The sequence below is a fragment of the Cyprinus carpio genome, chromosome A2, assembly GCF_018340385.1.
Source record: "Cyprinus carpio isolate SPL01 chromosome A2, ASM1834038v1, whole genome shotgun sequence".
In the NCBI taxonomy this organism is placed as follows: domain Eukaryota; kingdom Metazoa; phylum Chordata; class Actinopteri; order Cypriniformes; family Cyprinidae; genus Cyprinus; species Cyprinus carpio.
The window spans coordinates 4,845,933-4,873,669 of NC_056573.1; the positions used below are offsets into that span (position 1 = coordinate 4,845,933).

The window sequence follows — 27,737 nt, forward strand, 5'->3', positions numbered from 1 at the left end:
TAACTTCTAAATCTGAATAAACATTAAAGGCAATGTAAGTCAGTGGTAACATTCTTCAAAACACCTTTTGTGCTGCACAGAAGGAAGTAATTTATTTATTTTTTAATTTATTAAATAGAATTTTCTATGGATATTGCCACCAATTAAGCCCCTTGAGGGTTTTTCGGCAATTCTCCATCACATTTTTTTGTGAAAGGTATAATATTGTGTTTTATGCTTTAGTAGTGAAAAAAAAAAGTAAGTCATACACGCTAGGGTAAATAATTATTTATTTTATTTTATTTATTTTTGGCCAATCAATGCCTTTAAGAAATGTTCAGAAAAGCGTTATTTAAAGTAGTAATTTAATTATTATTATTATTATTATTATTTTTTTTTTTTTTTCAAGTTTCTTGTGAAGTGTTACCAAGAAAATCTAGCTATTTATAGTTAGTTGAGGTCACTGTGTTGACTGAGTCACGGCCAAGTACGGCGGGAATCGTGAGAATCACGTGTGTCCAAACATTTTCCAGTTATATTAGCGAAATAAAAATAAAAATAAATTAATTGCATTCCCTCAACGGCTGAATAGCAGTCCTACTTTAACCCGCGGGGGCGACGGTTGGACTCTTATTTTGAAATCCTCATGGTGTGGCCGCCATCTTGGAGCCGAATTAAGTTGGTCATCATCGCAGTTTCTTTTGTGGCTCCTGTCAGATCTGAGATCACTAACAGAGACAAGTCTCTTCCGACTCTGACTCTGACAGACTTCGACCTGAAGAAACACAAACCTTCAAACACCATCTGAGCGAATAACTGCACTAAAAAAGCAAGGGTAAGCAGCTCCCGACTGTGTCCTAAAGATAAACAACAGGAACCAGCTAACGTTAAGTTAGTGTATTATCTGTGTCAGCGTCTCGCGAGCTGAAAAACATTGTATTTATCAAGTTAGTTGTTTAGGTACGTTAAATATGTTAAATTAGTTGAACTACTGACACTTTTTAAGACACTCCCACTGTTAGTTCATAGTGTATAAAAGACCTTCCTTCTGTTTTGTGTTTATCTCAGAACTTGAAATCCAGCAGTTAGTGCTAATTTACATGATAGGGATGTGGAGCATTATAACGGTTGCCCTCGTCTCTGAACTAATTGTTACTGGTTTTGTTATACTTGCAATATAACGTTATACACAAATAGTGTGCTTGCTTCAGAAATCATTCGGACTCTGCTCATAGATATAGACTGAAGTACTGGGATTGTGTTTGTATTGTAGCCTGAAGTGCGGATCTGTCTGCAGCTCATGCCAGTGTGTGCTCTGAAACATAATCTTGCCTTAGTTTAGTTTGTCTGTCAGTGCCAGATCTCTAAGCAGGGTCGTCTCTAGTTGTGTCAGTTATGAGTGTGTTACAGTGGATGAAAGTAATGCTGTGTTCGGGTCACATTTCTCTCCTTTTGCTTCAGTCACTCCTGCATTCACCCGGATGAGACTCAAGGCTTGTGTTTCACTTTAGATGAAGGAATGTTCAGAATCAGGAAGTTGTTCTGGATGGAAAGCTGTGTTGCTGTTTGCCTGAGCTCAGTTTTAACCCTTTAGCGCGCACGATCACACCGGTGTGATTAGAACTTTCAGTGCGTCACGTCATCAACTGCTGAATTTAAATCCGCTTTCGCGCTTTGGCTGGCTCAGAGCCAGAACGGATGCGCTGAGCGCTGGACATATTATCACCAATATTCAGTGTTTTCAACCATATGATGCTTATTTTAGGTTTCAGATATTTAAAAACACATAAGTACTAGCAAAAACATACATTTACAGTTTGTAAAATACACGTTGGTGTCTATGGAAACGGCAATAATGACCCTTACAAATCTAATCTGACTAATTGTTTTGTTGATATCATATAGAGATTGTGTAGGTAACTATAAAGTTTACTGTGCCCTTCTCCGAGTTTACCGGAGACCTACTTTAACGTGTTTCGGGAGGAAAGGATGAATTTGCGTGCAGCTCGGATTCAGCGCGAACTAACATGGCGGCGCCCATCACCCGGTATAGATCAACTAACACGGTCGATATAAAAGTGTTTAAACTACCAAATATATTTACTTGCACATATTTCAGAATCGGAATATCAGATATACCATAATATAGTGAGCATGTTTGTGAATATTTTGAATAAAACAGGAAAAACGAAATAAAAGCGATCCATGTGTCATGCAGATCTATTTTGGCTTTGGTGTGTCACATGACAAGGATGACGCGTCGCCATGGAAACAATAAGGCCGTACACCACTGATCTATAATATAGAATTAAATTATATTATAGAATTAACACTCTAAATAACGGTCGTCTGAAAAAGAAACTCTCGCCGGGGTCTCAGCTTGAATATTTTAAACTCACGTGCGGAAGGGTTAATGTACTTATTTTCTGTTAAGATGAACTTTTTTCCTCCGCAGTCTTGACTGGATGAGCTAAAACCTCGTTTTTTTTCTTTCTTTTCATGAAGAAATGTCTTATTTGTGTGGAAGCCTGTGTCGCCAATGTATAAAATAATAGTAATAATAATAATTGTGACTTATCCTACAATTTAGACTTTCTTTTCTTGCAATTCTGAGTTTATATCTCACAATTCATACTTTTTTTTTTTTTTTTTTTTTTTTTTTTGCAAATTTGAGAGAGAAAAAAAAATCAGAATTGTGAGAAAAAGTTGCAATTACCGGCTTTTATTCTAAAATTCTAAAATTGTATTCTGTGGTGGAAAAAACACACAATTGTGAGAAAAAACTGCGAGTTGCGAAATGTAAACTCTGAGAAAAAAGGTAGAATTCTGAGTGTATATCTCGCAATTATAATTCTTAATGTCATAATTCAGTCATCTGGAAGAACTTCAGACTTCTGTCTGGTGACGGATGTTGGACTTTCCCGATCATTTAGTCTGTTTAAACCCCGCTCCTCTTCTACGATTATCACAGTACGTAAGAAAATGTCTGTCACTACTTCAGTTTCATTGGGACCTTTAAATGTAATTTGCATTTTGCCTTCATTTTATATACAGTTAAGCACATTTTCACCACGAATTTCAAATTCTTTTTAATGCAACACACGAAAAAATGGTCATTAATGTTATCAAGTAATGAAAACCATTCTGTCAACAGTATTTTAATATTAAATTAAAACTATTTTAATATTTTATTATATTTAAATAATTATTTTTAATTATTTAAATTATTAGATTTAGTGCATTAAATTCTGTGTTTATGTATATAATATGTTTTTTTTCTTTCAATAATAAGAGTGTTGTTGTTGGAGGGGAATTAGGAATAAATAGGAAATTATTTTCTTTTAAAATAGCCCTGTTTCCTAATGCAGAATGCAATTGCATCCCAAAATACTGCACTTGGTCATGTTCTTGGCAGGTTTCATGAGATTCAGCCCTTTAACTTGACCAGTGAAGATCAGATAGACGCCTGGACATTTATCTTCTACATGGCCGAATAGTTTGCACCACAGCCAGATCTCCTGACACAGTGATATTTCATCTTTTCTGCAACTTACAGCTGTTACAAAACACTGTTTGCAGTATCTGGGGTCACGCTTCTATTGATTTCTGTATTTTTCTTGTACCACCCAGTGCACAACTAAATGCCTTTTAATTATGATCATCATTCTTGTTTTTTTTTTGTTTCTGTAGCTTTCAGCAGAGCCTGAATGGAGGCCCACGGTTCAGCCCGACTGTCCAGGAAGAGAAAGAGAGAAGGTTCAAATGGAGAGGCAGAGGAGGGCGAGAAACTGCTGAAGATAAAGCGATGCACAGTGGTGCGTGAGATAGAGGTGTAAGCGTGTGTACAGATGAGAGATGGTATTTGAGCCCAAAGGCTGTGATTCTTCTCGCCCCTCAGGGTCTGAAATACCCGGCTCCGTATGCAGATCAGCTGGAGTCAATGGAAGAGAAGCCATATCAGCGCGTCACCATGGAGGAAGCTCGCAAAGGCACTCCACGTAGGTTATCTGTCTTGTGTAGCGAATCCCTCTTGCACACCCATTCAGATATGCACAATGCACACGTTACGTGTTACTTTCATTCACTGAGTGCATGACTGTATTCAGGTCAATGGCCTTTATATACGGTCCTGGCCTGAAATAATGCATATTTGTACTGCAACATTCTTGCATTATTTCAACATTGTATCCACACAGACTGACCTTGACAATATTATTGGCACCCTTGATTTAATGTCTTATGTTCTTTGGATGATTTAACCATAATCAAGTGTGTCTTATAAACATTCTTGACATTCCTTCACCTCTCTAATGGCATTTTGGCCTACTTTTCTTCTTCCATTTGTTGCTTTCAGACGTGGCTGGGCATGCATATCTGGACTTGTTACTTCTGAATAGTGTAGTGTTTTGTTTTCAACAATTTCAGGTTTTTATCAGATGTCATTGTTCTTTCCAAGGTTATCGTCCTGTGGAAGACCTGTGGACCATTTCCACAGACTATAATAATAATAATGACACCTTTCCATAGTTGTTAACATTGAAAATCTTGTTTTTTATATTTTAATAAAAAAAAAAAAAATGTAATGTAGATTTATAACACTATATATTGTGTTTTATTACCTTGGCAGTAAGTACAGAACAGTGTGAACAGTATATTCAAACCCTGACTTTTTTTTTTCAGGATTCTTTTATGAATTGAAAGTTCAAAAGAACAATATTATTTTGAAATATTGTCACTTGTGATTAATTTTATTGAGCCTTTGCTAAATAATTTTTTTTTCTTAATAAAAAAGTCTGCCACTAAAAAAAAGTTTCTGCCACTAAATAAAAAAAATAAAGCAGGGTAATCGTGACTTTTTATCTCACAATACACATATCACAATACACACATTTTTTTTCTCAGAATTGTGTGTTATAAAGTCACAATTGCAAGATATAAACTCGCAATTCTGACTTTATAACTCTCAGTTCTGAGAAAAAAATTCAGAATTGTGAGATATGAAATCGCAATTGTGAGGAAAAAAAGAAAGTCAAAATTGCGAGATATAAAGTCACAGTTGCGCAATTCTGACTTTATAACTCCTAATTTTGACTTTATAACTCATAGTTTTGACTTTATAACTCGTAATTGCAAGTTTATCTAGCAATTCTGAGAAAAAAAATTCATAATTGTGAGATGAAAAGTTGCAATTACTTTGTTTTATATTTTATTCGGTGGCGGAAACAATTTTCAACGGTACTGTTTATTTTTACATAATTTTGTAAAATTCTAAAGAATTGCACCTTTCATACTGACTTGAAATGTGTGTCTAAATTAAGTAGTTCCCTTGATGCCATAAAAGCTGATGTCCTCTTTCTTGTTTCTAGCTGACAGACCTGTGCGGGTGTACGCTGATGGCATCTTCGACATGTTCCACTCAGGACATGCCCGCGCTCTCATGCAGGCTAAATGCCTTTTCCCAAACACTCATCTTATTGTTGGTGGTAAGTAATCCTGAGCAGCTTGGGCAACTATAAAGAGTCCTGAGGACACGGTGTCTGTAGAGTTATTGAACTGTTTATCATTCTGATCATGTAGCACAGAGTCCATCTTAATGTCAGAGCTGTATTTAGCACCTCTCTCGCGCGCCTCTCTGCAGTGTGTAGTGATGACCTCACACACAAGTTAAAGGGCTTCACCGTCATGAACGAGGATGAACGCTATGACGCGGTTAGTCACTGTCGCTATGTGGACGAGGTGGTCCGGAATGCTCCGTGGACTCTCACGCCCGAGTTCCTCACCAAGCATCGGGTAAGATGAGAGAGAACGGAGCAGTAGTATAATACACATATTTACATGAATTAGTGTTGGAGGAAGAAAGTAAAAGAAGAACCAAGCAGTGAGCCAATTAATTGTGTCTTTATGTAATGAAAGATTGTGTTTTTTGATACCTAAATCGACTTTGTGGCCCATGATGATATCCCATACTCCTCAGCTGACAGTGATGATGTTTACAAGCACATCAAAGAAGCAGGTGAGGACAACAGCTTCAGGTTTCAGTCTCTGCAGCTGAAATTTCGAGTATGAACCATAATCAATGAAATCCTTTTTATTTTAAAGGTAAAGTGTGGAGTTTCTGCGCAAATAGCGACACCTAGTTGAATTACAAAAATAAAGCACATTTGCAAATGCCCCTCCTATTGATTCTTCAGATTTTTTTACTATTTTATATGGGGCTTTTACAGTAAATAGCTAGCATCTGTGGCAAAACTGTCGAGAAGAAACTTTGCTAGTTCGGCATCTCGATTGAAACCCGTAAAAGAACCACAAATGTTTGCCCTTGTTTTACCCCGTTGTCTGTCTCTGTGTATTTTGGGTTGCATTTCTGTAAACAAATCCAATCTAATGCCTCAGTCTTGGTCCCACACTGACAGCTGAGTAAACACCCTCTGGCTCAGCCTGCTACAGTAGCCACGCCCCCAAACTCTCGCTATTGGTTGAGCTGGAAAGAGATTGACTGATCTTATTGGACCACGCTGAATGTTTCCATGGTGCCTGGGAGGCTCAATATTTAAACTTTTAGGGGAGATAAACCCATGAACGGCATATTTATAATAGTCCGTAATCAATAAACTGGGTTAAGCGAATGCATTTTGACAAAAAGTTGGTTGGTTAAAAAAATGCACGTCCTTGTTCTTAATTGGCATGCTAATCTTTACAACAGTTTCCTTTTAATTTTGGGTTTGCACAGGAATGTTTGCACCAACCCAACGGACAGAGGGCATTTCCACCTCTGACATCATTACACGCATCGTACGTGATTATGACGTGTACGTCAGACGGAATCTTCAGCGTGGCTACACCGCAAAAGAGCTAAACGTCAGCTTCATCAATGTGAGCCTTCATTCGTTTACTAGTAGAGCATGATCTCAAGATTAAGACTAGTTACCAGAAATGAGATTTTCCTAGACAGTCTATGTTAGTTATTGTGCATTATTACGACACACAGGAAAAGAAGTACCACCTTCAGGAGCGTGTGGACAAAGTGAAGAAGAAGGTGAAGGACGTGGAGGAGAAGAGTAAAGAATTTGTGCAGAAGGTGGAGGAGAAGAGCATCGATCTGATCCAGAAATGGGAAGAGAAGTCCCGCGAGTTCATCGGCAACTTCCTGCAGATGTTTGGACCTGAGGGGGCATTGGTGGGTATCTCTTTACCTATAGCTCTGTCCCAAAACTTCAAAGTCAGCATCATGTTTCTAGAATTCCCGCTTTTAAAATCCCCTCATACAGTATATCCAGTTGGTCCAAAATCATGAGAAGCCTAGTTCTTGAATATGGCAGTTGTTAAGGGAATGAATTAAAATAAGAAATAAGATCTTTGATTCCACTCAAGGTCTTATAATGGCTTGTCTTCCTCTCTAACAGAAGCACATGCTGAAGGAGGGTAAAGGGCGAATGCTTCAGGCCATCAGTCCGCGGCACAGTCCCAGCAGCAGTCCCACACACGAGCGTTCCCCGTCTCCAACCTTCCGTCTGCCCTTCTTCACCAAAACCTCCCCCCCCTCCTCGCCCTCCTCACATCACAGCAGAGCCCTGTCCAGCTACACCTACACTGCCCGCGGTCAGGCCATCAGCGAAGACGAGGAGGACGACGAAGATTAGAGTGCCACAGCACACCACACGTGTCTTCCAATACCGGCAATCCAACCTCAGAAACAAAACAATCCTTTCACGACTCATCGTTTTCGCTCTCTGTATTATGAAGGGTTAAAATTGAGTTTTTAAGTCATTGTCAGCGATGGGATGTGAGTATTCAAACTTCAGCGTCTCGTCTCGAATCATGCTGGATAGGCAGGGCTTTTATGTGTTTTAAAATGAGTGCACATGCATTTTATTTTTGATTTAAGTTCGCTTTTAATGTCGTAATCTATAATTGTTAGACATCTCATAAGTCATGTGTCTCTTGGAATGGCCGAGATCTGATGTCTAATGTTGAAAACACTCTAAATACAAGAGATAAAAAAAAAGAGAAATCTATTTGTCTGTATTGCAAGATGCATAATCAGTGTTGTCGTGGTTAATAATTTTGCAAATTAGAAAAACACGCCAATGTTATACAGGCATGACTGAGTGGAAAATGATAGTTTGCCTACTTGAATTTGGTGTGTCATGCTTTAGTAAAGGTCAGAATTCCAGATTTGAACACTGTATTTTAAATATATTTGCTTGATCACATGAAGAGTTGTTTGTTTTTACTGTAAAAATGAAAGTAGATTATTTCTTCACTGCACAATGCCCTTTTCATCTCTCACTGTGATGGTTCTCTTTCAAAGAGCTCTTACTGAATATCCTAAAACTTAGGTTGAAGGGCTAGTTTTCCACGTTCAGTTTAGATCTTAGTCTGGACTCAAGCTTGATAATTACATAATTAGGTTCTGCAAAATGGGTATTGCACATTTTGAAGGCAAACCAACAGAGATGTTGATAATTGTTAATGAATGAAATGAAACCACTTCTGGGTTAAATACAACTTAAAATCTGGAGTCGGTGTCCAGTATGACAGAAAATCTTTTTCTAACTAAAACCTGTTGAGATTTACACAAAATGCAAGTTTCTGTCATTGTTTTAAGAGTTGTACTGTCAGTTGTTGATCAGTTGAGGGACAAAATGATGTTCTGTGGTGAATGACATCTTTAACTTTTATTTAACCCTTTACATTCACTTTGAAGAGCCATTCACCATTTTTTATGTACATGTATGGATATGCAATGGTCAGTTTTAGTCATGTTTAAATTGAGATTGTACCACCAGTGATTATGATACCCATGTTCTGTTTTCATTTCATAATTTGATGCGAGGCAGAGGCTCAACAAACTGCTGTCCAGACTTGCACTGATGTCAGAATTCAACTATTGGTCTGCTTCATTTTTATGGTAATGTCTGTATTTTTCCAGCCTCTGACGTTTCCTTTGCACAAATTAAGCGAATCTAGGAGAGATTATTTTATTAACTTTGCCTTCCCTTGTCCTGTCAGCCTTTGATTGTACAGGATGTCAACAGAGACAGGAAGACAAATAAATAGTGTCTAATGTAAAAGATCTTGTTGTATTTTTTTTTTTTTTTTTGCAATTTAAATAGCTACAAAGATGCAACATATTTACTTACGATATTTAGGTAATATTATCAGATCCCCCCCCCCCCCCCCCCCCAATATGTTTATTGTCATTTTCTCACTTTATAACCACAGAACAAGTACACATGCTTACACCTTTTTTATATATATATATATAAAGTAAACAATAATATATGAATTTGTTACAGACAATGTTTACAAAGTCTTTTTCTGTAAGGTCTACATTCCAGTTTACATGATATTAATGTATGACTCCCACAGCTGATCAAAGTTTTCCTCTTGCATTTAGCAATATATGTTAGCCTTTCCAGTCCGATACAGTTTGTTATCTCCTTTATCCACATTTTCATGGATGGAGCATCCATACTCTTCCAGCATAATGCAATAGCTCTTCTGGCTTGAAGCAGACCAAAGTCTAATTTTAATCTAAGTTTAATCTGTACATTGGATATATTCCAAGAATGCAAAGTTTTACATTCATAGGAATTTTAATGCTAAACATATTTGACATACATTTTAAAACCTCCTTCCAGAAGTTTTGTATGTTTGGACATTCCCAGAGGCAATGATATAATGTACCTTTGTTATCCAAGCATTTAGAACACACATCTGGAATATTACAGGACAAGTTTGACAGGTGTTAAATAGGTTCTCATTAACCATTTATATTGAAGTAATTTCAACTTTGTATTTATTGTCTGTTTGTGCTTTAAGGCATGCATATTTCCAGTCTACCTCATCTATATATCAGATTACTTTTTGATTACTTTTGACAGAACACATTTATCACATTTAAATAGAATAATCATGAAGTGCTGTCAAACATTATATTATATCAAATGGGCTTCGTAAAGGAACTTAAAGGTTCATGACTTAAATGGTAAACTACTAAAAGATATTATAAAAATGTTATAAAATAAAATAACAACAATCAAAACACTCACTAAATAAGATGAAATGTTTAATTTGTTTACCTGCATGTCATGTGACCATTAACCAATGTCAGAGAACCATGAACATGCAAATGTGTTAATTATTAACTTATTTAAATCTCAGGGGGTACTTTAAGTAAATACATTAGGTGAAACAGTTTGGCAATCCCTGCATTACGTGTAAATGAGAAATGAGTGAATTTGTTTGAAGGACAAAAGCCTTCCAGACAGTAAAAAATGGTTAAATATAATTCAAATAAAATCTTCAAATAAATGTTTTCATCAGTAGTTGATACAAACAAAATGAAAATGTTTTTTGTAAATCCATTGGTTAAATGCGGTGTATTTTCTGTGCAATTATAGCCACCTGACTAGTAACAGGTCTTTGCATGAATGTTTGCAAAACCCGAAGACTTTCTGAATGTATAAGCTGTAGGCTATTTTAAAAGTGAAAATTTCAAAGATGAAAAAAAAAAAAATAGGGCGACTCAATGAATAATGAATAAATTATAGCTGTTGAGTGAATATGCAATCAGTGCCCAGGACTGGACATGTGGTATGTAAACTGAAGAAAAAGGAGTCTTCAGAAGGCAAACACACTCAAACACAATGTTTTTTTCCCATTATATATTTATATTGAACTAAACAGTCACAGAGAGATAGCAATTAGATACTGAGAGTATGACCAATGGGAGAATAACCAACGACAAAATGGACAGTGGTCCCCGTGAGACTGACTACAGCGAAACAGGAAGCTGGGCTTTGACTGACTGACAGACACACACTGCACTACCCACGGCCCTCCACTGGATCGGTTCATTACAGCACTCGTACAAACACTTACAGATAACTACATTTCACATTTTGCATAATTTTTGTAATTAGCCTTTTTAATTCATCCACAAATCTTGAGGAGAAGGAAGGAGGGAAACATAGTATATTTATAGGAGAGTAAGAGCTGGTCCCTCTGCTCAGCGGCTCATTAGCAGCGCGTCTCGTAGATTCCGCTGCGTCCGATGTACCGCACCCATTTAATCACATCGTGGTCACTGTAGTTGAGTTTCGACTCGAACACTTTCAGGTAGCGCACCTTCAGCCCCGAGGGTGCAAACGGAACCTGAATCAGAGGAAGACAACGCAGGAAATACATCAGAAATGTGTGCCAGGAAAAGGGTACTAATTGTTGACAACCGGATAGGTCAGACAAACTATTACTTTACATAAAATAGACAATAATAATATAAATATGAGTGCTGTCAAACTATTAATCACATCCAAAATAAAAGTTTTTGTTTACATAAAATATGTGTGTACTGTGTTTATTTATTATGCATATATAAATACAAACACATGCATGTATATATTTAAGAAAAATCTGTTGTTTATAAATTAAATATATTTATATATATAATATAAAATATATGAATATAAATATGCAAATGTTTTCAAAATATATACTATATGTGTGTGTATTATACATAAAATGTACACAGTACACATACATAATGTAAACAAAAACTTTGTTTTAAAAATTGTTATTTTTCTTACAAAAATTCGCCACAGGAGGCCTTTGTTCACCCCCTGGAGCCGTGTGAGACACTTTTTTTTATGGATGGATGCTTTTTATTTCACTTCTTTTGGACTGATGCACTACATCACCCACTGGGTGCCATTAAACAGCTTGAAAGATCAAAGACAATTTTTAATATAAGTCCCGACTGGATTCGTCTGAAAGAAGAAAGTCATATACACCTAGGATGACTTGAGGGTGAGTAATTTATGGGCTAATTTTCATTTTTGGGTGAACTTACCCTTTAAGCACTGATCATTTGTTGAAGAAAAAAAAACACCTTACTGTGTACCATTTATGTAGAAAGTGGGATTTAACAATGTGGGCCTGGTCAAAAACACTCACCTCAAAGTTCATGGAAATGGGTGGACGGGCCCACTTCTTCTTATCATTAGTGGGCAGCAGCTCGATCTCAGCACTGATCTGAGACTCCTTCATTCCTGCCATGCGTTTGATCCTGAGCAGAAAGGTGACATGAGTATATACACACAAGCACCAACCACAGAGAAATCTCTAGATGTGCGTGGCACTTACTTCCACACGATGGCATTCTCACTGGCCTTGTATTTAGCTTTTCCTTTCATACAGATCACCTGCACTCCACTAGTGTTCAGAGGTGTAGGAATACGCACCTGTTCAAAACATTCATAGATCATCTGACAGACTCTTTCACAAACAAACTGCATGTGAAAATTTCATGTCTATATATTCTTTTTTAACTGACCTCTATTTTCTGTGCCAGGAGCGAGGGTTTGAAATTAGATTTGATGACAACTTTGACCTCCAGCTTTGTGCGACCAACCTCTCGAACCAGTGGAATGACCCGGAAGGGCAGGATTATGTCCTTAGTGGTGCGATACCTGCACATGCAGATTGAAAATGAGCTAAGACAGAGTCAGAATCTGGAGTGTGAAGACAGACGGATGCTGAACTGACCTCATGAGCTCATACTCCCCATCAGGAGGGATGAAACTGATGCTGCGCTCCGAGTCGAACTTGCTGAGACGCACACACTGATGGAAAGTGCAGTCGTCGATGGCTATGGACTGTTTCCCACTGGCAGAAATGGTAGAGAAATGAAGATGATGAGAGTTTGATATCTGAATCCAACATTTCTAAGATATTTGGCAAAATTAGCAAATACCAGAATAAACGGTACTTACAAATGACATGATCATGAACAAAATACAATATCAGAAATCAAAGAGTAAAATCACTGCTAAAATGCAGTGTTTTCAAAATTACTGTGAAAATGTCATACTTCTAAAACTAGGGATGTGCTGATCAATCTCATTTACAGAGATGAAACCTATGCTACTATTCAAAAGTTTGAGTCAATAAATTAATACTCTTATTCTTTTGAAGTAGAAATTTATATTTTTATGTGACAGTAAAGACATTTATAATATTTGCTGTTACTTTCTATTCATCAAAGAATCTTGAAAAAAAAAAAAAATTATCACGGTTTCCACAAAAAATAACAAATATAATAATAAATGTTTCTTGAGCAGCAAATCAGTATATTAGAATGATTTCTGAAGGATCATGTGACACTGATGACTGGAGTAATGATGAAAATTCAGCTTTGATGAATCACAGGAATAAATTAAATTTATAAATGTATTAAAATAGAAAAGTTATTTTAAACTGTTATAATATTTTACAATATTAATGGTATTACTATATGTATCAAATAAAAGCAACCTTGGTGAGCAAAAGAAAAAACCTTTGAATGGTAGTGTACAATGCTTTATATGTGGTTGAAAAAAACTGTTTAGAATAAAATCTTTCATTGAAAATTTCAAGCAAAATCAGCTGTCATAACAATTAAGTATATTAATGTTCTTCTGTAATCTGGCATTGAAAGAGTAGTGAGATGGAATTTAAAAAAAAATGCCCTGAATTTATAATGATACAATAATTTAAAAAATGCTAATATTGGTCAATGTATATAATATATAAATAACTACATGAAAATAGTAAGAAGAGACACTCATATGTTGTACTGTAGAGTTTAACATCACAACTAACATAAAACTGAACACAGAAATATAAAAATACAATACCTTCCCCCTAACTCACTGTGGGAGCACAGAGAAAAAGAGATGCAACAAAAACAGACAGCTTCAAAACTCAAAATAAACCACACACTTTACAATCAAACATTTGCTTTTCAATTCTGGATCGAGAAACACAAAATCCAGACAAAAAGACAAACAGAACTTTCAAAGCAAATAAGAGAGGAGACAGACATGCAAAAACTCTGCATAAACATGAGGCACTTTGAAACCTTTTCCCAGGATCGTCAGTAGTTCCTCCTTTCCCCTGTTTGTCAATGACGATTTTGTCATTCATGCCAAACTTGCATTCAGGCATCCCACTCAGATAGCTCTTCATCACCACACGCCCGGAGACGTGAGCGCTCAGGACCTGACCTGTCGGGACGACACACAGCAGCATGTGAATGGTCTGCCTCTGATAACTACAGTACAGGCACACAATCAGCATGAGATCTCAGACAGTGCGGCCTCACCCTGTGGAGACATGAGCAGGTTGACGCTCTCCAGCACATCCAGGAAGAGCTCATTGCGGCGGTACTTGATGCCTTCACGACGCCAACCGATTTGCCCGGTCACCTGGCTGGTGATCTGAGACTGCTCCTCCTTGGTCTGAGGACAATGAAGGACCACCAAAGATTTAGGAAGGTCATAGACTACTTTGAAGTGTGGTAGAATGTCCAAATACTTTGGGAACACTAGTATACCCTGAGAAGGACTTAAAATGAAATACATTTACACATACCTGATGCTGCAGTCAGACACGTCCAGAAAAACAAGGAAAAAAAGAGAAATGTTTTATATTAGAATCTGCACAGACAAGATGGACAGAGCTAAAAATAAATAAATACAACAAATAAAAAACTACTTAAAAATGAAAGAAAAGAAAAATAAATAAAAAAGAAAAAGAAAAATGCAGACCCACAGTTTTCTGTAATATTTTATTGAAAAATTCTGTCTGTCAACTTTCCAAACTTGTCAGCAAAATGTATTTGTAAAGAAAACTTATACTTTTATAAAAACAACAGATTTATGTGTGAATTTTTTTTTACACACAAGAGTATATAAAAATGAAATGTTTAAATGTTAATTTTAGAAATTTAAAATGTGTTGATAAATTATTTGTGTGTGGAAAAGAAATACAGCTTTATATATCATATTATATTACATATAATATGTTTAAATGTTCGTTTTTTTGATAAAAACATTTGTGTAAAATAAAAAAAAAAAAAAAAAAAAAAAATATATATATATATATATATATATATATATATATATATATATATATATATATATATATATATATATATATAATTTTCAAAATTTACATACAATATTTAAATGTTCATTAAAAAATATAAAAAACTAAATTTAATTTATAATTTTAAATGTAATTTTGTGTGTGTGTGTGTGTGTGTGTGTGTGTGTGTGTGTGTGTGTGTGTGTGTGTGTGTGTGTATGTGTGTGTGTGCTAGGGACAGTAAAAATATTGGAAAGGCAAGTATCTAAACTACTGGCCTGACTTTCAGGATGTCAACAAAAAGAGGTTCCCCAATGTAATTCTGGTGTCACATTAGTGTTTTAAAAATAGAAATAATAATTATTTTATTAGAAGTAGTCTTTTTTAGCATACTCAGCTGGTGCTTACATAATACTACAATAATACAATACAATTTAAGTCTTAAAACGTCTTTTTTTTGGACTCAAAAAAAAAAAATGTGTAAATAAAATGTGATTTCTTTTTTTTATTTTTTTTTTGTTGCCTTTGTTGGTATTATGGGTATTAAGTGTTTTGGTTTCTGAGTTCTGTGGGTATCCAAAGTCCAGGATCTCTGCAAGCACACACACAAAGAAATAAATGAATCATTATTCTGGAATGAGACACCTGACACTTCAAGGATGGTTTTAAGCAGACTTTGTTAACATGTTTCATATGTTTAGGGAACCGTTTATTTTTTCAGCTGTTAGATAAGGTTTCCGGGCCAGCTCACGGTTTAAGACGCACCTTACCGCTAACAGCACATGACTGCCAGGAAAGCATGCCATTTAGAGGAGGGTGAGTTTGGTTTGAGGTACTGCAGTTAACACAGGCACACGGATGATCAGACAGAACGGACCGAGAACAGTGTCTGCAAATGCTTTGTGTGCTTCTGAACCAGCCTTACCATCCAGCAGCTCGTAGATCAGCACAAAGTTGTTCTTGATATTCTCCTCGCTGATCTTCCCAAAGTAGGCGGTCATGACGTCACACATCTTGTAGAGGAACTCGAACACCATAGCGGCGTTGACATTCTGCTTGGTGACAGCAGCCAGCCAGATGTTGGAGCGTTTGATGTGGAAGAAGCTGGTGCGGGCGATGTTGGTGACCGGGGAGCGCACCTGCTGACGGGCGTGGATCACGTTCACGCGGAACGCATCCACAGCATTGCGTCTGTGGAGGAGATTTTGAACATCAGGTCAAGGTAGAAATAATGGAGTTGGGCAGGAAGAGTGAGCACATGGTCACCATCTGCCAGTAAACCCTGTAAGACATACATTCCTTCTGTCTGAGAACAAAGCACTGAAAGGATGTTCCCTGCTGACCCAAACCTTCATGAACCTCAAGATAAGTACCAAGCTCCTGTAGACAAAAGAGCTCTTGCCTGTCTAAAACAAATAAGACAACTTCTTATAAAGAGATTTATACAAAGAGAGTCCAATAAAAGTTCTTCTTTTTCAAATATTTTTCGGCAGATATTCTTACTCCATCCAGGTTAATCTGCTGCAGCTGCGATCCAAAAATCATGAAGGCCAAGTTTATTAAAGAAAGTTTTAAGACAAACATTTCATTCAAAAAAGGTGCATAATATGTCAAAATACCCAAGATACACAAAACTCACTAATAATGTGTCATCTCATGCCTGAGTGCAATCAAAAGGGAAAGGGCATCATAGTAATTTCAGTCTGGTGCTGATGTACTTGCATATCTCCACAATATTTAATTTACTGAAGTATGTCAGGTGACATGCTTGCAGTAGAGCTGGGCAATATGAATATTTACAATACATTCAAAATGCTATAGATCAGGGGTCTGCAACCTTTTTGGCATGACGTGCCATTTTTTATATTTCTGGTTAACCACTGTGCCAACAGTGCATTTTTTTTTAATGCATTCTGTATGTATACAGTACCTACACATTTTTAAATGATACGATAAAAAAAACAAAAAAAACAATAAGCCTATTTGATTTTCATACAATATACAGTGTCACCGTACTGGACACCACTGTATGTGTGTGTGTGAAAAGGCCAATGCATTTAAACCGTTCAGTTTAATCACTTCTATAATAATAATAATTCTATAATAATGCGCAGTGGTGCACACACACACACACACACACACACACACACACACACACACAGACTGAAGAGAGACCTATTGTAAAAAGAGATCTGAGATACAAATGTGCACAATGTAACATTCATAAGGTAATAAGCTTCTTGTCATCGCTGTCATGCGACTTTTATTAATCAATACTGAATCGCTACATTGTATTTCTCATAATATTTAGGGGTTAGGGGGGTTATTTTTGATTATATTTAGTAATGTTGATTTTTTGTAAAGAGAGACATAGACACAGACAATTTACACATCTCTCTCTCAAAATGACCATATTTGAGGAAAAAAAACGAGTAGTTTGCGTCACTGAATATAGCTGTCGATCATTTTCTATCGTAAAATGTATTGTTAGAAGTTGACTAATATTAAATGATTTGCAGCTTCATCTTACCTCGCTCTCTTTAACGTTATACTGACGCTTCGCGCTCTGCTGTCTGTGAACAGTAAACTCCGCCTACTTTGATTTGATTGGCCATCTCAGTCATTTTGACATTGACGAGTGCTGTTAGACTGTTGAGGCTTTGATCTGAAGTGCCTAGTATGTGCAGCGGTTGTGCGCGCATCTGTAGACTAGCGCAAGTTAATTCTCACACTTTAATAGTATTTATAGTTCCTAACAGGTTGTGTGACTATGAGAAGTCATTAACTCAAAATGTGCCATCAGTAGTTTTCCCTATTGCTCGCGTGCCAGCGATTATCCCTCTGCGTGCCACTGTTGGCATGTGTGCCGTAGGTTGCTGACCCCTGCTATAGATGATACAAATTTAACAAAAAATCTTATTCTTGCAGTGTTTTATTTTTCCAAACTTTTCTAAAAAACATGTTACTAGGACCTTTTTGTGCCCATTATGAAAGCATCACAACTTGAACCAACTGTGGAGTCTATAGTCGATGGCCAAATAGCGCAAACATTCTGCGCCTGCATGAGAACTGGATTTGAATAGATTTGAATGCTCAGGTAAGATGAGTGTAAAATTAGAACAGCCTTCTGTATGTGTCCTCTTGACATGCCATTTGTTTTGCTTTTCCTCTCGTGCACAGAATGATCTGTCTCACTGACTGCCCAACACAGATTCAACATGCTCAGTGGGCCAAAAGACAGCAAATGGGGTCCAAGTAGTGCCTAACTAATGCAGAACAGACTGGAAAAACTGAACTGATGGACATTCAACAATGACCCGATGTTCGCTGATGGCTAACTGTCAGCTTGATGTGTCAGGGTCTTAATGGATATAATATTATATCTATCTATACATCCATCCATCTCTCTCTCTGTCAAGGGGCTTTCAAGCATCAAAACAAACAAAAAAAAATTAATGCAGCTTTATTTTTGAATTTTGTGGTTTATAGATTAGAATGTGTCCTGTTTAATTTATTTTTTTTCTAAAAATAAATAAAATAAATATAGTTGCAAGCAGTGATAACAGGCCCAAACCACAGCAATGAAAGGGTTACACTATAACATCTTGAGTGTGAAACAGACACACACATAGAGAACAATATACAGGTGCTGGTCATATAATTAGAATATCATCAAAAAGTTGATTTATTTCACTAATTCCATTCAAAAAGTGAAACTTGTATATTATATTCATACATTACACACAGACTGATATATTTCAAATGTTTATTTCTTTTAATTTTGATGTTTATAATTGACAACTAAGGAAAATCCCAAATTCAGTATTTCTGAAAATTAGAATATTGTGAAAAGGTTCAATATTGAAGACACCTGGTGCCACACTCTAATCAGTTAATTAACTCAAAACTCCTGCAAAGTCTTTAAATGGTCTCTCAGTCTAGTTCTGTATGCTACACAATCATGGGGAAGACTGCTGAATTGACAGTTGTCCAAAAGACGACCATTGACACCTTGCACAAGGAGGGCAAGACACAAAAGGTCATTGCAAAAGAGGTTGGCTGTTCACAGAGCTCTGTGTCCAAGCACATTTATAGAGAGGTGAAGGGAAGGAAAAGATGTGATAGAAAAAAAGTGTACAAGCAAAAGGGATAACCGCACCCTGGAGAGGATTGTGAAACAAAACCCATTCAAAAATGTGGGGGAGATTTACAAAGAGTGGACTGCAGCTGGAGTCAGTGCTTCAAGAACCACTACACAAAGATGTATGCAAGACATGGGTTTCAGCTGTCGTGTTCCTTGTGTCAGGCCACTCTAGAACAACAGACAGCGTCAGAAGCGTCTCGCTTCAAAAAGGACTGGACTGCTGCTGAGTTGTCCAAAGTTATTTTCTCTGATGAAAGTAAATTTTGCATTTCCTTTGGAAATCAGGGTCCCAGAGTCTGGAGGAAGAGAGGAGAGGCACACAATCTACATTGCTTGAGGTCCAGTGTGAAGTTTCCACAGTCAGTGATGGTTTGCGGTGCCATGTCATCCGCTGGTGTTGGTCCACTGTGTTTTCTGAGGTCCATGGTCAACACAGCCGTAAACCAGGAAGTTTTAGAGCACTTCATGCTTCCTGCTGCTGACCAACTTTATGGAGATGCAGATTTCATTTTCCAACAGTACTTGGCACCTGCACACAGTGCCAAAGCTTCCAGTACCTGGTTTAAGGACCATGGTATCCCTGTTCTTAATTGGTCAGCAAACTCGGCTGACCTTAACCCCATAGAAAATCTATGGGGTATTGGGAAGAGGAAGATGCGATATGCCAGACCCAACAATGCAGAAGAGCTGAAGGCCACTATCAGAGCAACCTGGGCCTCATAACACCTGAGCAGTGCCACAGACTGATCGACTCCATGCCACGCTGCATTGCTGCAGTAATTCAGGCAAAAGGAGCCCCAACTAAGTATTAAGCGCTGTACATGCTCATACTTTTCATTTTTATACTTTAGTTGGCCAAGATTTCTAAAAATCCTTTCTTTGTATTGGTCTTAAGTTATATTCTAATTTTCTGAGATACTGAATTTGGGATTTTCCTTAGTTGTCAGTTATAAAATCAAAATTAAAAGAAATAAACATTTGAATTATATCAGTCTGTGTGTAATGAATGAATATAATATACAAGTTTCACTTTTTGAATGGAATTAATGAAATAAATCAACTTTTTGATGATATTCTAATTATATGACCAGCACCTGTATAAAACCAATAAGGTTTCATTTGTTAACATTAACATTATATAGCATTTATTAATGTCAGTTAATAATAAGTTCAAAATGTACTAATAAATTAATACATTTTGTAAAAGTTGTATCTGTTAAAATTAGTTAATGTACTGTGAATTAACATTAACATTTTTATTAACTAACATTAAAAAAGATTAATAAATGCTGTAAAATATATATTGTTCATTCCTAACTCATGCTAGTTAAAGCAATACTAATGTTAACAAATGTTATTGTAAAGTGTTACCAAACCATTTAATGATCTATAAGCATTAGTGAAATAATTATATTAACCTATACCAATACAGTACAAATTAACTTATTTTATGTATTTGTTTGTCATTCTAACTAATTTACCTGAGCAGTAAGGGATCAGGCTAAAATCCCTTACTGATTTTAGCCTGATCCCTTGTATTACAGCCTTCATCTGTCAGCTGAAATGTCTGATAGTTTTCATTTTTTTGTTGGCCCCTGAGAGTTATACATTTATAATTCTAAGCATGCTTCCTAAGAATGACTTGTTCTCCATATGTAAAAAGTTTTGAAGGTTTGGATAATGCACTTTAAAGATATAAGAAAATGACTGTTATCTTTTTTATGACTACCATTAAGATAACCAAAATCTGTTTGCAAATTAGTATCTTGGCATCATGTTGACAAAGTTTGGTGTGAATTGCATGTATGCGCTTTTGCCAGTGTCTACCTCTCATTAATACTGATGTGTGTTTCGAGTTTCATGAAATTCTGAGCATATTAAGTGCTTCAAAAACACCGGAAAAGAATTTAAAGTTTGATGAATTGCCATGGCAACAGCATTTAAGATATCAAGAATATCTCAACAGTTTTACATCGGCCATGTTTTGATGTTATTCTGATGAAGTTTGAAACAAACCAGGTAAAAATAAGAGGCTGATTTCCAAGCATTTTAAAGATGTCACTTTCTGCTGCCAGTTGGTGGCGCCTTTTTGTGGGACGAAGTTAATGACATTCAGTGAGAAATTTGTTGGGGCTGATGAGATCTATATGTGTGTGCATTTTGATGACTGTAGGTCAAACAGTGTGTGCTACAGATCCCCTTGAAATTGGCCCTATAAAGCAGTGTGCCACGGGCCAAACCTACTGAAACTCTGCCCTGCCCTGATGGCCGCAGATTCCAATGTGTATGCCAAGTTTCAAGAGTTTTTTAGCATGTTAGGGGCTCCAAAAGCCCCTGAAACCTTAAAATTAATTAATAGTAATAACAGTAATAATAATCCATAGAAGAAAAAACTAATAATGACTATCATAGATTTTTACCATGATTTACAGAAAAAAAAATTATAGTGTAATAATAGTTTGTATACAAAAAAAAAAAAAAAAAAAAAAAAAAACTTGTCAGGCATATTCAGAACCAGAATCATAAGATGACAATAAAAGACCATTTAAGGATCACAGTGCAGCAACAATATATTCAGCAATTGTAATTTTAAATACATTCTATTCTTAAATCTATTAAATACATTTTTGCCACCATCCTTCAATCCACAAGGTTTTACAATTTGTCAGCTAAAAGTTTTTAATAATTTAAAATATATTTAATTGTATGTAGTATGTATATTTTTTTTTTTTTTTTTTAATTAATAATAATTATTTTGTTTTTTGTTTTTTTTATTATTTTTTTTGTTATGAATGACTTAAATTATTTTAATTTGATATGTACACCAAAATGGGATGTCTTGTATGTGTATAGAGAGAGAGAGGGAGAAAGACTGTATTTTAATGTTTTTGCTGTTTGTTCTTTGCCCGTATTGCAAAAAATACAAATACAAAAAAACTGAGATGTATTATTAAAAGGCTAAATACACGAATATATATTTTTGGCTATATTGCCCAACCCTAGATTGGGGGTGACATGCGTCAGAGTGATTAGTTGGTTGTTCGCTGGGGTCTAAAAACATGCTTTCGGGTCACTGGTTGTAGTGGGATCGCTTACCTAGTGCTACAGTAGCCACAATGAACATGGAGAAAAACAGTACACAGGACAAAGAGCATGAGGAAATAATGACAGGGAAAAAGGAGAAAGACAAGCATTGGCTTCATGTCTAAATGGACAACAGTACTGGAAACACACCAATGAAATCTTTATGAAAACAAAAACTTGATCTGGGGTAAAATGGAGGGGAAAAAACAACACTTCACCATTTATGGTTACAAAAAATGAAATTTAGTTTGTTGTAGTAATGGAATGCAGCAATGCTTCCTGCTTTCTAACATCCTGTCACCTTTCCTCTTCCCTAACAGGATAACCCTAATGGTATGGAGTTTAAACTCTGCTGAGCTTGCACATTAACAATAAGGTCAGTCTATTTGCCGCATTGTATTCTAATATGTATTCTAATATTTCTAATAGTAAAAATAAATACATTTAGAGTTTTAGAGTAGTTGCATTGGTAGGATGATGCTCTGTGGCCACTAAAGCCAAGTTCACACTACACAACTTTAAACACTGGCAGATCGCTGTGCTGTTCAGACTGCATGACTCACTTGGATGTCTTGAAGTCGTTATGGTGTTCACACTACGCAACACTACGTAAATGATCCGCAACAGGAGGTCACACACTACATGAGCTGACAACAACTCACCCGACTCTATCCCGTCCCCAATTCACGTTTTGTCATGAAAACACAAGTGAGAAGTGGAACGGAAAATGATTAGAAACAACACGTGAAACAGGAGTTGTTTATTTGAAAATGGACGTCGGAAAGAAATTAGTGCTGCAAGCTGTTTGCAAGATGATATGTTCTGAAAAATTACGCACCATTTCTTGCATGCAAACTTTTCTTAAAGCCATGTTGCTGCTACTGTCTTTCTTCCGCTGACCTCAACCCATGCCGTGCTCTCTCATTGGCTGTAGCTCGTCGCAACACTTGATACCTCAGGATGTTGAGTCAGCTGACTGGTCCAGATATTTAGCATGCTAGATATTGGTTTGGCGTTGATGTGTCGTTGAGTAGCTCACACATAAAGATTGCTGAGTGTTGATCACTTACTGATTTCCCCCCGATCACAGCCCGACCTGTCAGCAAGCTCAGGCTTAAAATCCTGTAGTGTGAACTAGACATGTGCCGGTATTCGGTAATGTGATATCACCATAATGAACATGTATGATGTTGTTATTGTGGGCACTTCAAAATACCATGAAAAATTATTTATTACAAATTATTCAGATTTTTGAATGCATTTTAAGAATACTTTTCCCATCAACTGGTCACAGTGCACAACACTGCTGCACACTCATTTAACAAGCACGTATGAGAAACGCATGAAGGCTTATTTATACTTTCGCCTGGCTCTGTGAGACGCCGCAGACTGCACATGCACAACCCCAGATTCTGGAGGCTTTTATACTCAACGTGCATCAGAATGCAATGTTTTTACGCCACAACATGTGTGAAGTGATAAGTAATATGAAACCCTCAATTATGAGAATTTTTATTCATTAATTTAGAAAACAACACAATACACTTTCTGTAGCATTAAAATTAGCTTTTGGGTTAACAGTATAAAAATACAAGTATAAAAACGTATACAGTTTCACAGTTCTTGCTTTCAATATTCTTAATAAAAATAAAAAATTTGATTCTGCAACTGCTTTATGTAAATGTTTTTGTATTTGGTAAGGTGCTTTGCAAGTCTTCACAAATTTAAGTGATGTACTTTTGATGTGTTTGTGAAACGATTTCTCGACAAGAGTTATATCTCTATGATCACGCATAGACGCAAAGGCATACCTGTTCAGCCAAAACAGCTTCAAAATCATTCATGTTCTATGTGGCGCCGTGGGAAGAGTTCGCTCGAGATGCCGTGTAAGGTGTCGCGCACTTCCGCAAACACCGCGATGGCGTCATTTTTGCCGTGCACACCCAAGCAAACTTGCGGACATGTCAAGTATAAATCAGGCTTGACGCGCTGAATGAAAGCACACATTCACTGTCTGACAGCAGATGGCGCTGAACAGCAGAAATACAGCCGTTACCCCAGAAACACTGAAAACAAAGCAGCTGCGCAGCCCTACTTTCTGAAACGTATTTAAATGATTTAAACAGACATTCAGATTTGTGTGTTCACTATGGTGTTCATCTCAGCGCCAAATACTAAAATACCTTAGACTATTATATACTTAGGCTATTTATTTTCAAACTTTTTTACATTTTTATCTGGAGAGCAACAAGCCTAGCTATTGTTTGAAAATGTTTTAATTCTTTATTGTTCAGCCACACTTTACATTAAGGCTCCATTAGTTAACATTAGTTAATTCATTAGTTAACAAACTGCCAATGAAAAATTATTCTAAACATTCATTAGTCTTAGTTAATGTCAATATTTAATAACACGTTGATAAAATCAAATGTTGCTACGGTGCACACGTTGCACACTCGTGGAGGAAGAAAAACAAAGTACTTTCTGAATGGCAGGATTGCTTGTAATAAATATTTAACAAAAGGAAAGGCAGTAGAACTGACTATTTCTGTCAATGGTAAGTTTTTGCTAACGTAAGAAAAGTAGTTCAAATGTTTTGCCACTTGCTTGAGCAAATTAATATATAAATCTGGAAGTAAATGCAAAAGTAAAAGGATTGAATAATATGTTGCTTATATTTATTGTGTTTAAACATGTCTTTTAAATATTTTATTATTGTACTGTGTAAAAAAAATTATTGCAATGCTGTAAAAGCATTTTCAGTGACAATGTTTGGATTTGAAATCAAAATAATGGATAAATGTTGTGTTTGTGCCTTTTTTTGGTAAACAGTCAAGGATCAGTAGCAGACTCTTCTGTGAAACCACATTCTTAATTTCTAAAAATCCTGATTGGAGTATCACTATATATAGTTATAAATAAGAAGAAGCCTTTAAAAAGATCGGTATCGGTGATCGGTATCGGCAGATACTGCTTTCTGTGATCAGCTACTGGCCTCAAAAATCCTGATCGGAGCACCCCTAGAAAGAGCACAAAGCCTTATTTTGTTTATATGAAGAGAGTTACTTACTTATTTGATTTGGGGCTTGTTTTAAAATTTCAATTTAGTTTTGTTGTTTACATTTACATTATATTTAAATTTTGTTATTTAGCAGACACTTTTATCCAAAGCCAGGACAAAAGAAGCAATCAAAACCAACAAAAGAACAATAATATGCAAGTGCTATATTAGTATATTATTATAGTGTTATATTTCAATTTCACAAAGAAACGTCCAGCATTTTGTCCAAGCAATAATAAAAGGACACATTTAATTTATAATGACTTAAATCTCTCTCTCTTTTTTTTTTTTTAAATAAAAATTGTGAATCGAATCGTTAGTCGAGTGAATCGTTACATCGGTACTTATTGTAAAATGCTACCTATCGGTCTTTATAAATCTTTTGCACTTTAATCTGTGTGATCTTATTTACTTTATTGTATTTAAATGTTCAGTTTATTTTTGTTACAAGAAAAAAGCTATTAAACCTGTTATACTTCATTATGACAACATTTTTTGGCAACTAAATTTCAACACCGTGATAATACCATATACCGTGATAAAGCATTAGCAATTAATCGCGACATGAAAATCTTCATGCCTAGTGTGTGAACTTGGCTTAAAAGGTTAGTTCAGCCAAAAAAAAAATGTAAATTATGTCATTAATGACTCACCCTCATGTCGTTCCAAACCCGTAAGACCTCCGTTCATCTCCGGAACACAGTTTAAGATATTTTAGATTTAGTCCGAGAGCTTTCTGAACCTCCATTGAAAATGTATGTAACGGTATACTGTCCACATCCAGAAAGGTAATAAAAACATCTTCAAAGTAGTCCATGTGACATCAGAGGGTCAGTTAGAATTTATTGAAGCATCGAAAATACATTTTGTTCCAAACATAACAAAAATTACGACTTTATTCCGCTTTTTCTTCTCTTCCGGGTCTGTTGTGAGCGCGTTCACAACACTGTAGTGATGCCGCTGACGTACGACGTTACTGACGTGTTTTCTTTGTTATTGGGCGCACCAGAAAACACGTCAGCAGCGTCGTACGTCAACAGTCGCGTTCACAACAGACCCGGAAGAGAAGAAAAAGCGGAATAAAGTCGTAATTTTTGTTATGTTTGGAACAAAATGTATTTTCGATGCTCCAACAAATTCTAACTGACCCTCTGATGTCACATGGACTACTTTGATGATGTTTTTATTACCTTTCTGGACGTGGACAGTATACCGTACATACATTTTCAATGGAGGGACAGAAAGCTCTCGGACTAAATTTAAAATATCTTAAACTGTGTTCCGAAGATGAACGGAGGTCTTACGGGTTTGGAACGACATGAGGGTGAGTCATTAATGACATAATTTTAATTTTTGGCTGAACTAACCCCTTTAAGGTGTTCTGAGGAGCTTTTAGTGGTGGTTGTGTGTTCTGGAGCCGCTTACCGTCCCATCCAGAGATCAACTGGCATCAACATTTTCTCTAACATAGTCTATCTAGTCCTTGAGATCAGAAGCCGGTTTAAGAGCACTGATGAACTCACTCACCCTATATCATCGCGGTAGACGCGGGAGATGAGCACCTCCCCTTTATGGTTGTAGATGAACAGTCCTCCAATCATGGTGGCTGACCCTCAGACCTCACATTCCATGGTGGGCCCTCACTCCTGTAATTCACAGGACAATGACAATGAATATGACGCTCACTGGCTGATAGGAGCCCTGTAGGACCCCGATAAGATTTGAGAGGCATTCAGCCCTACAAGTGAGACTAGATAAACCCTCAACAGTTTGACCTTCTGTGACAAACCATATAATGAAGTTTAGCAGACAAAAACTTCAGTTGACTACAAAATAAATCCATATTAAAACCACATAATATCTTGAACCTAAAAAGAGTATATCTGCTGGTGCAAGGCTAGACAGACAAAAGGCATAGTCTTCACCTACAAAACGTCGTGATGTCGTCAAAAATGCGCATTTATGTAAATGTAAGTGTTAATGGTGTTAGTATTCACTCAGTGCACAGGCGCCGAACAGGAAGTGTTCATCCAGTGTGGTTTAATCGCATAATTAGTACAAGATGTCTGCCATCTGAAAGACATGTTCATTAAACGAGCGCGCTTTTAATTCGTTGGCCGCGTATCCGTCCTCTTGTAACTGATATTAATTATTAAAATAGACGAAGAGTCATTAATAGTAAGCGAGCTCGTGACCTGCTCGAGATCTGTGGCGATGATCGTTTATTTCGATGACGAATACCATTTTTCCCGGTCGAAATTCAAACGCTGTCTGTCCTCGCGTAACCTTATTTTTAAAATGTGCCCATACCTGCTTAGTGTCCGCACGAATAGGCGCGGAATGGACCGTTCCCTCTCCGTGGTATTTTTCGGGATCTGAAGGATTAGCGGGACACTAGCCGCAGCAGTCCCTCCCTCGGTAAGGAAGTCAGCTGACAGAGTTCACAGTGCGCGTGCGCGTTACGAGCGACGACGTAACCGAAGGTTTTGGATGTTGGTTTGTTTACGTTTTAAAGATGGTCGGCATTTATAATTTTTAAATTCATTATTGTATAAATAG

General features: G+C 36.6%; 2 protein-coding genes across 3 annotated transcripts; one reads left to right on the forward strand and one right to left on the reverse strand.

Annotated features, from left to right (window-relative positions):
- The first annotated feature begins 624 nt into the window (after nucleotides 1-624).
- On the forward strand, nucleotides 625-9,053 carry LOC109065111 (choline-phosphate cytidylyltransferase A-like). Of its 2 annotated transcripts, none has more exons than XM_019082123.2 (9): nucleotides 625-814; nucleotides 3,670-3,794; nucleotides 3,878-3,977; nucleotides 5,346-5,462; nucleotides 5,557-5,769; nucleotides 5,914-5,992; nucleotides 6,710-6,852; nucleotides 6,968-7,156; nucleotides 7,383-9,053. In XM_019082123.2, exons 3-9 carry the CDS (start codon nucleotides 3,900-3,902, stop codon nucleotides 7,617-7,619), a joined length of 1,056 nt encoding a protein of 351 aa, XP_018937668.1. In that variant the 5' UTR covers nucleotides 625-814; nucleotides 3,670-3,794; nucleotides 3,878-3,899; the 3' UTR covers nucleotides 7,620-9,053. The 2 variants fall into 2 exon arrangements, with proteins under 2 accessions (XP_018937668.1, XP_018937666.1); XM_019082121.2 differs by having other exon boundaries at nucleotides 626-814; nucleotides 5,618-5,769.
- A 1,841-nt stretch (nucleotides 9,054-10,894) lies between these two features.
- On the reverse strand, nucleotides 10,895-27,643 carry LOC109065083 (AP-2 complex subunit mu-A-like). Its single transcript, XM_042770085.1, has 12 exons — nucleotides 27,489-27,643; nucleotides 26,706-26,824; nucleotides 15,815-16,080; nucleotides 15,399-15,481; nucleotides 14,126-14,267; nucleotides 13,883-14,027; nucleotides 13,659-13,673; nucleotides 12,529-12,648; nucleotides 12,317-12,452; nucleotides 12,127-12,224; nucleotides 11,938-12,049; nucleotides 10,895-11,139 (listed from the first exon to the last, which is right to left on the reverse strand). The coding sequence occupies exons 2-12, from the start codon at nucleotides 26,777-26,779 to the stop codon at nucleotides 11,005-11,007; spliced, it is 1,326 nt and encodes a 441-aa protein (XP_042626019.1). The 5' UTR covers nucleotides 26,780-26,824; nucleotides 27,489-27,643; the 3' UTR covers nucleotides 10,895-11,004.
- Nucleotides 27,644-27,737: the final 94 nt, after the last annotated feature.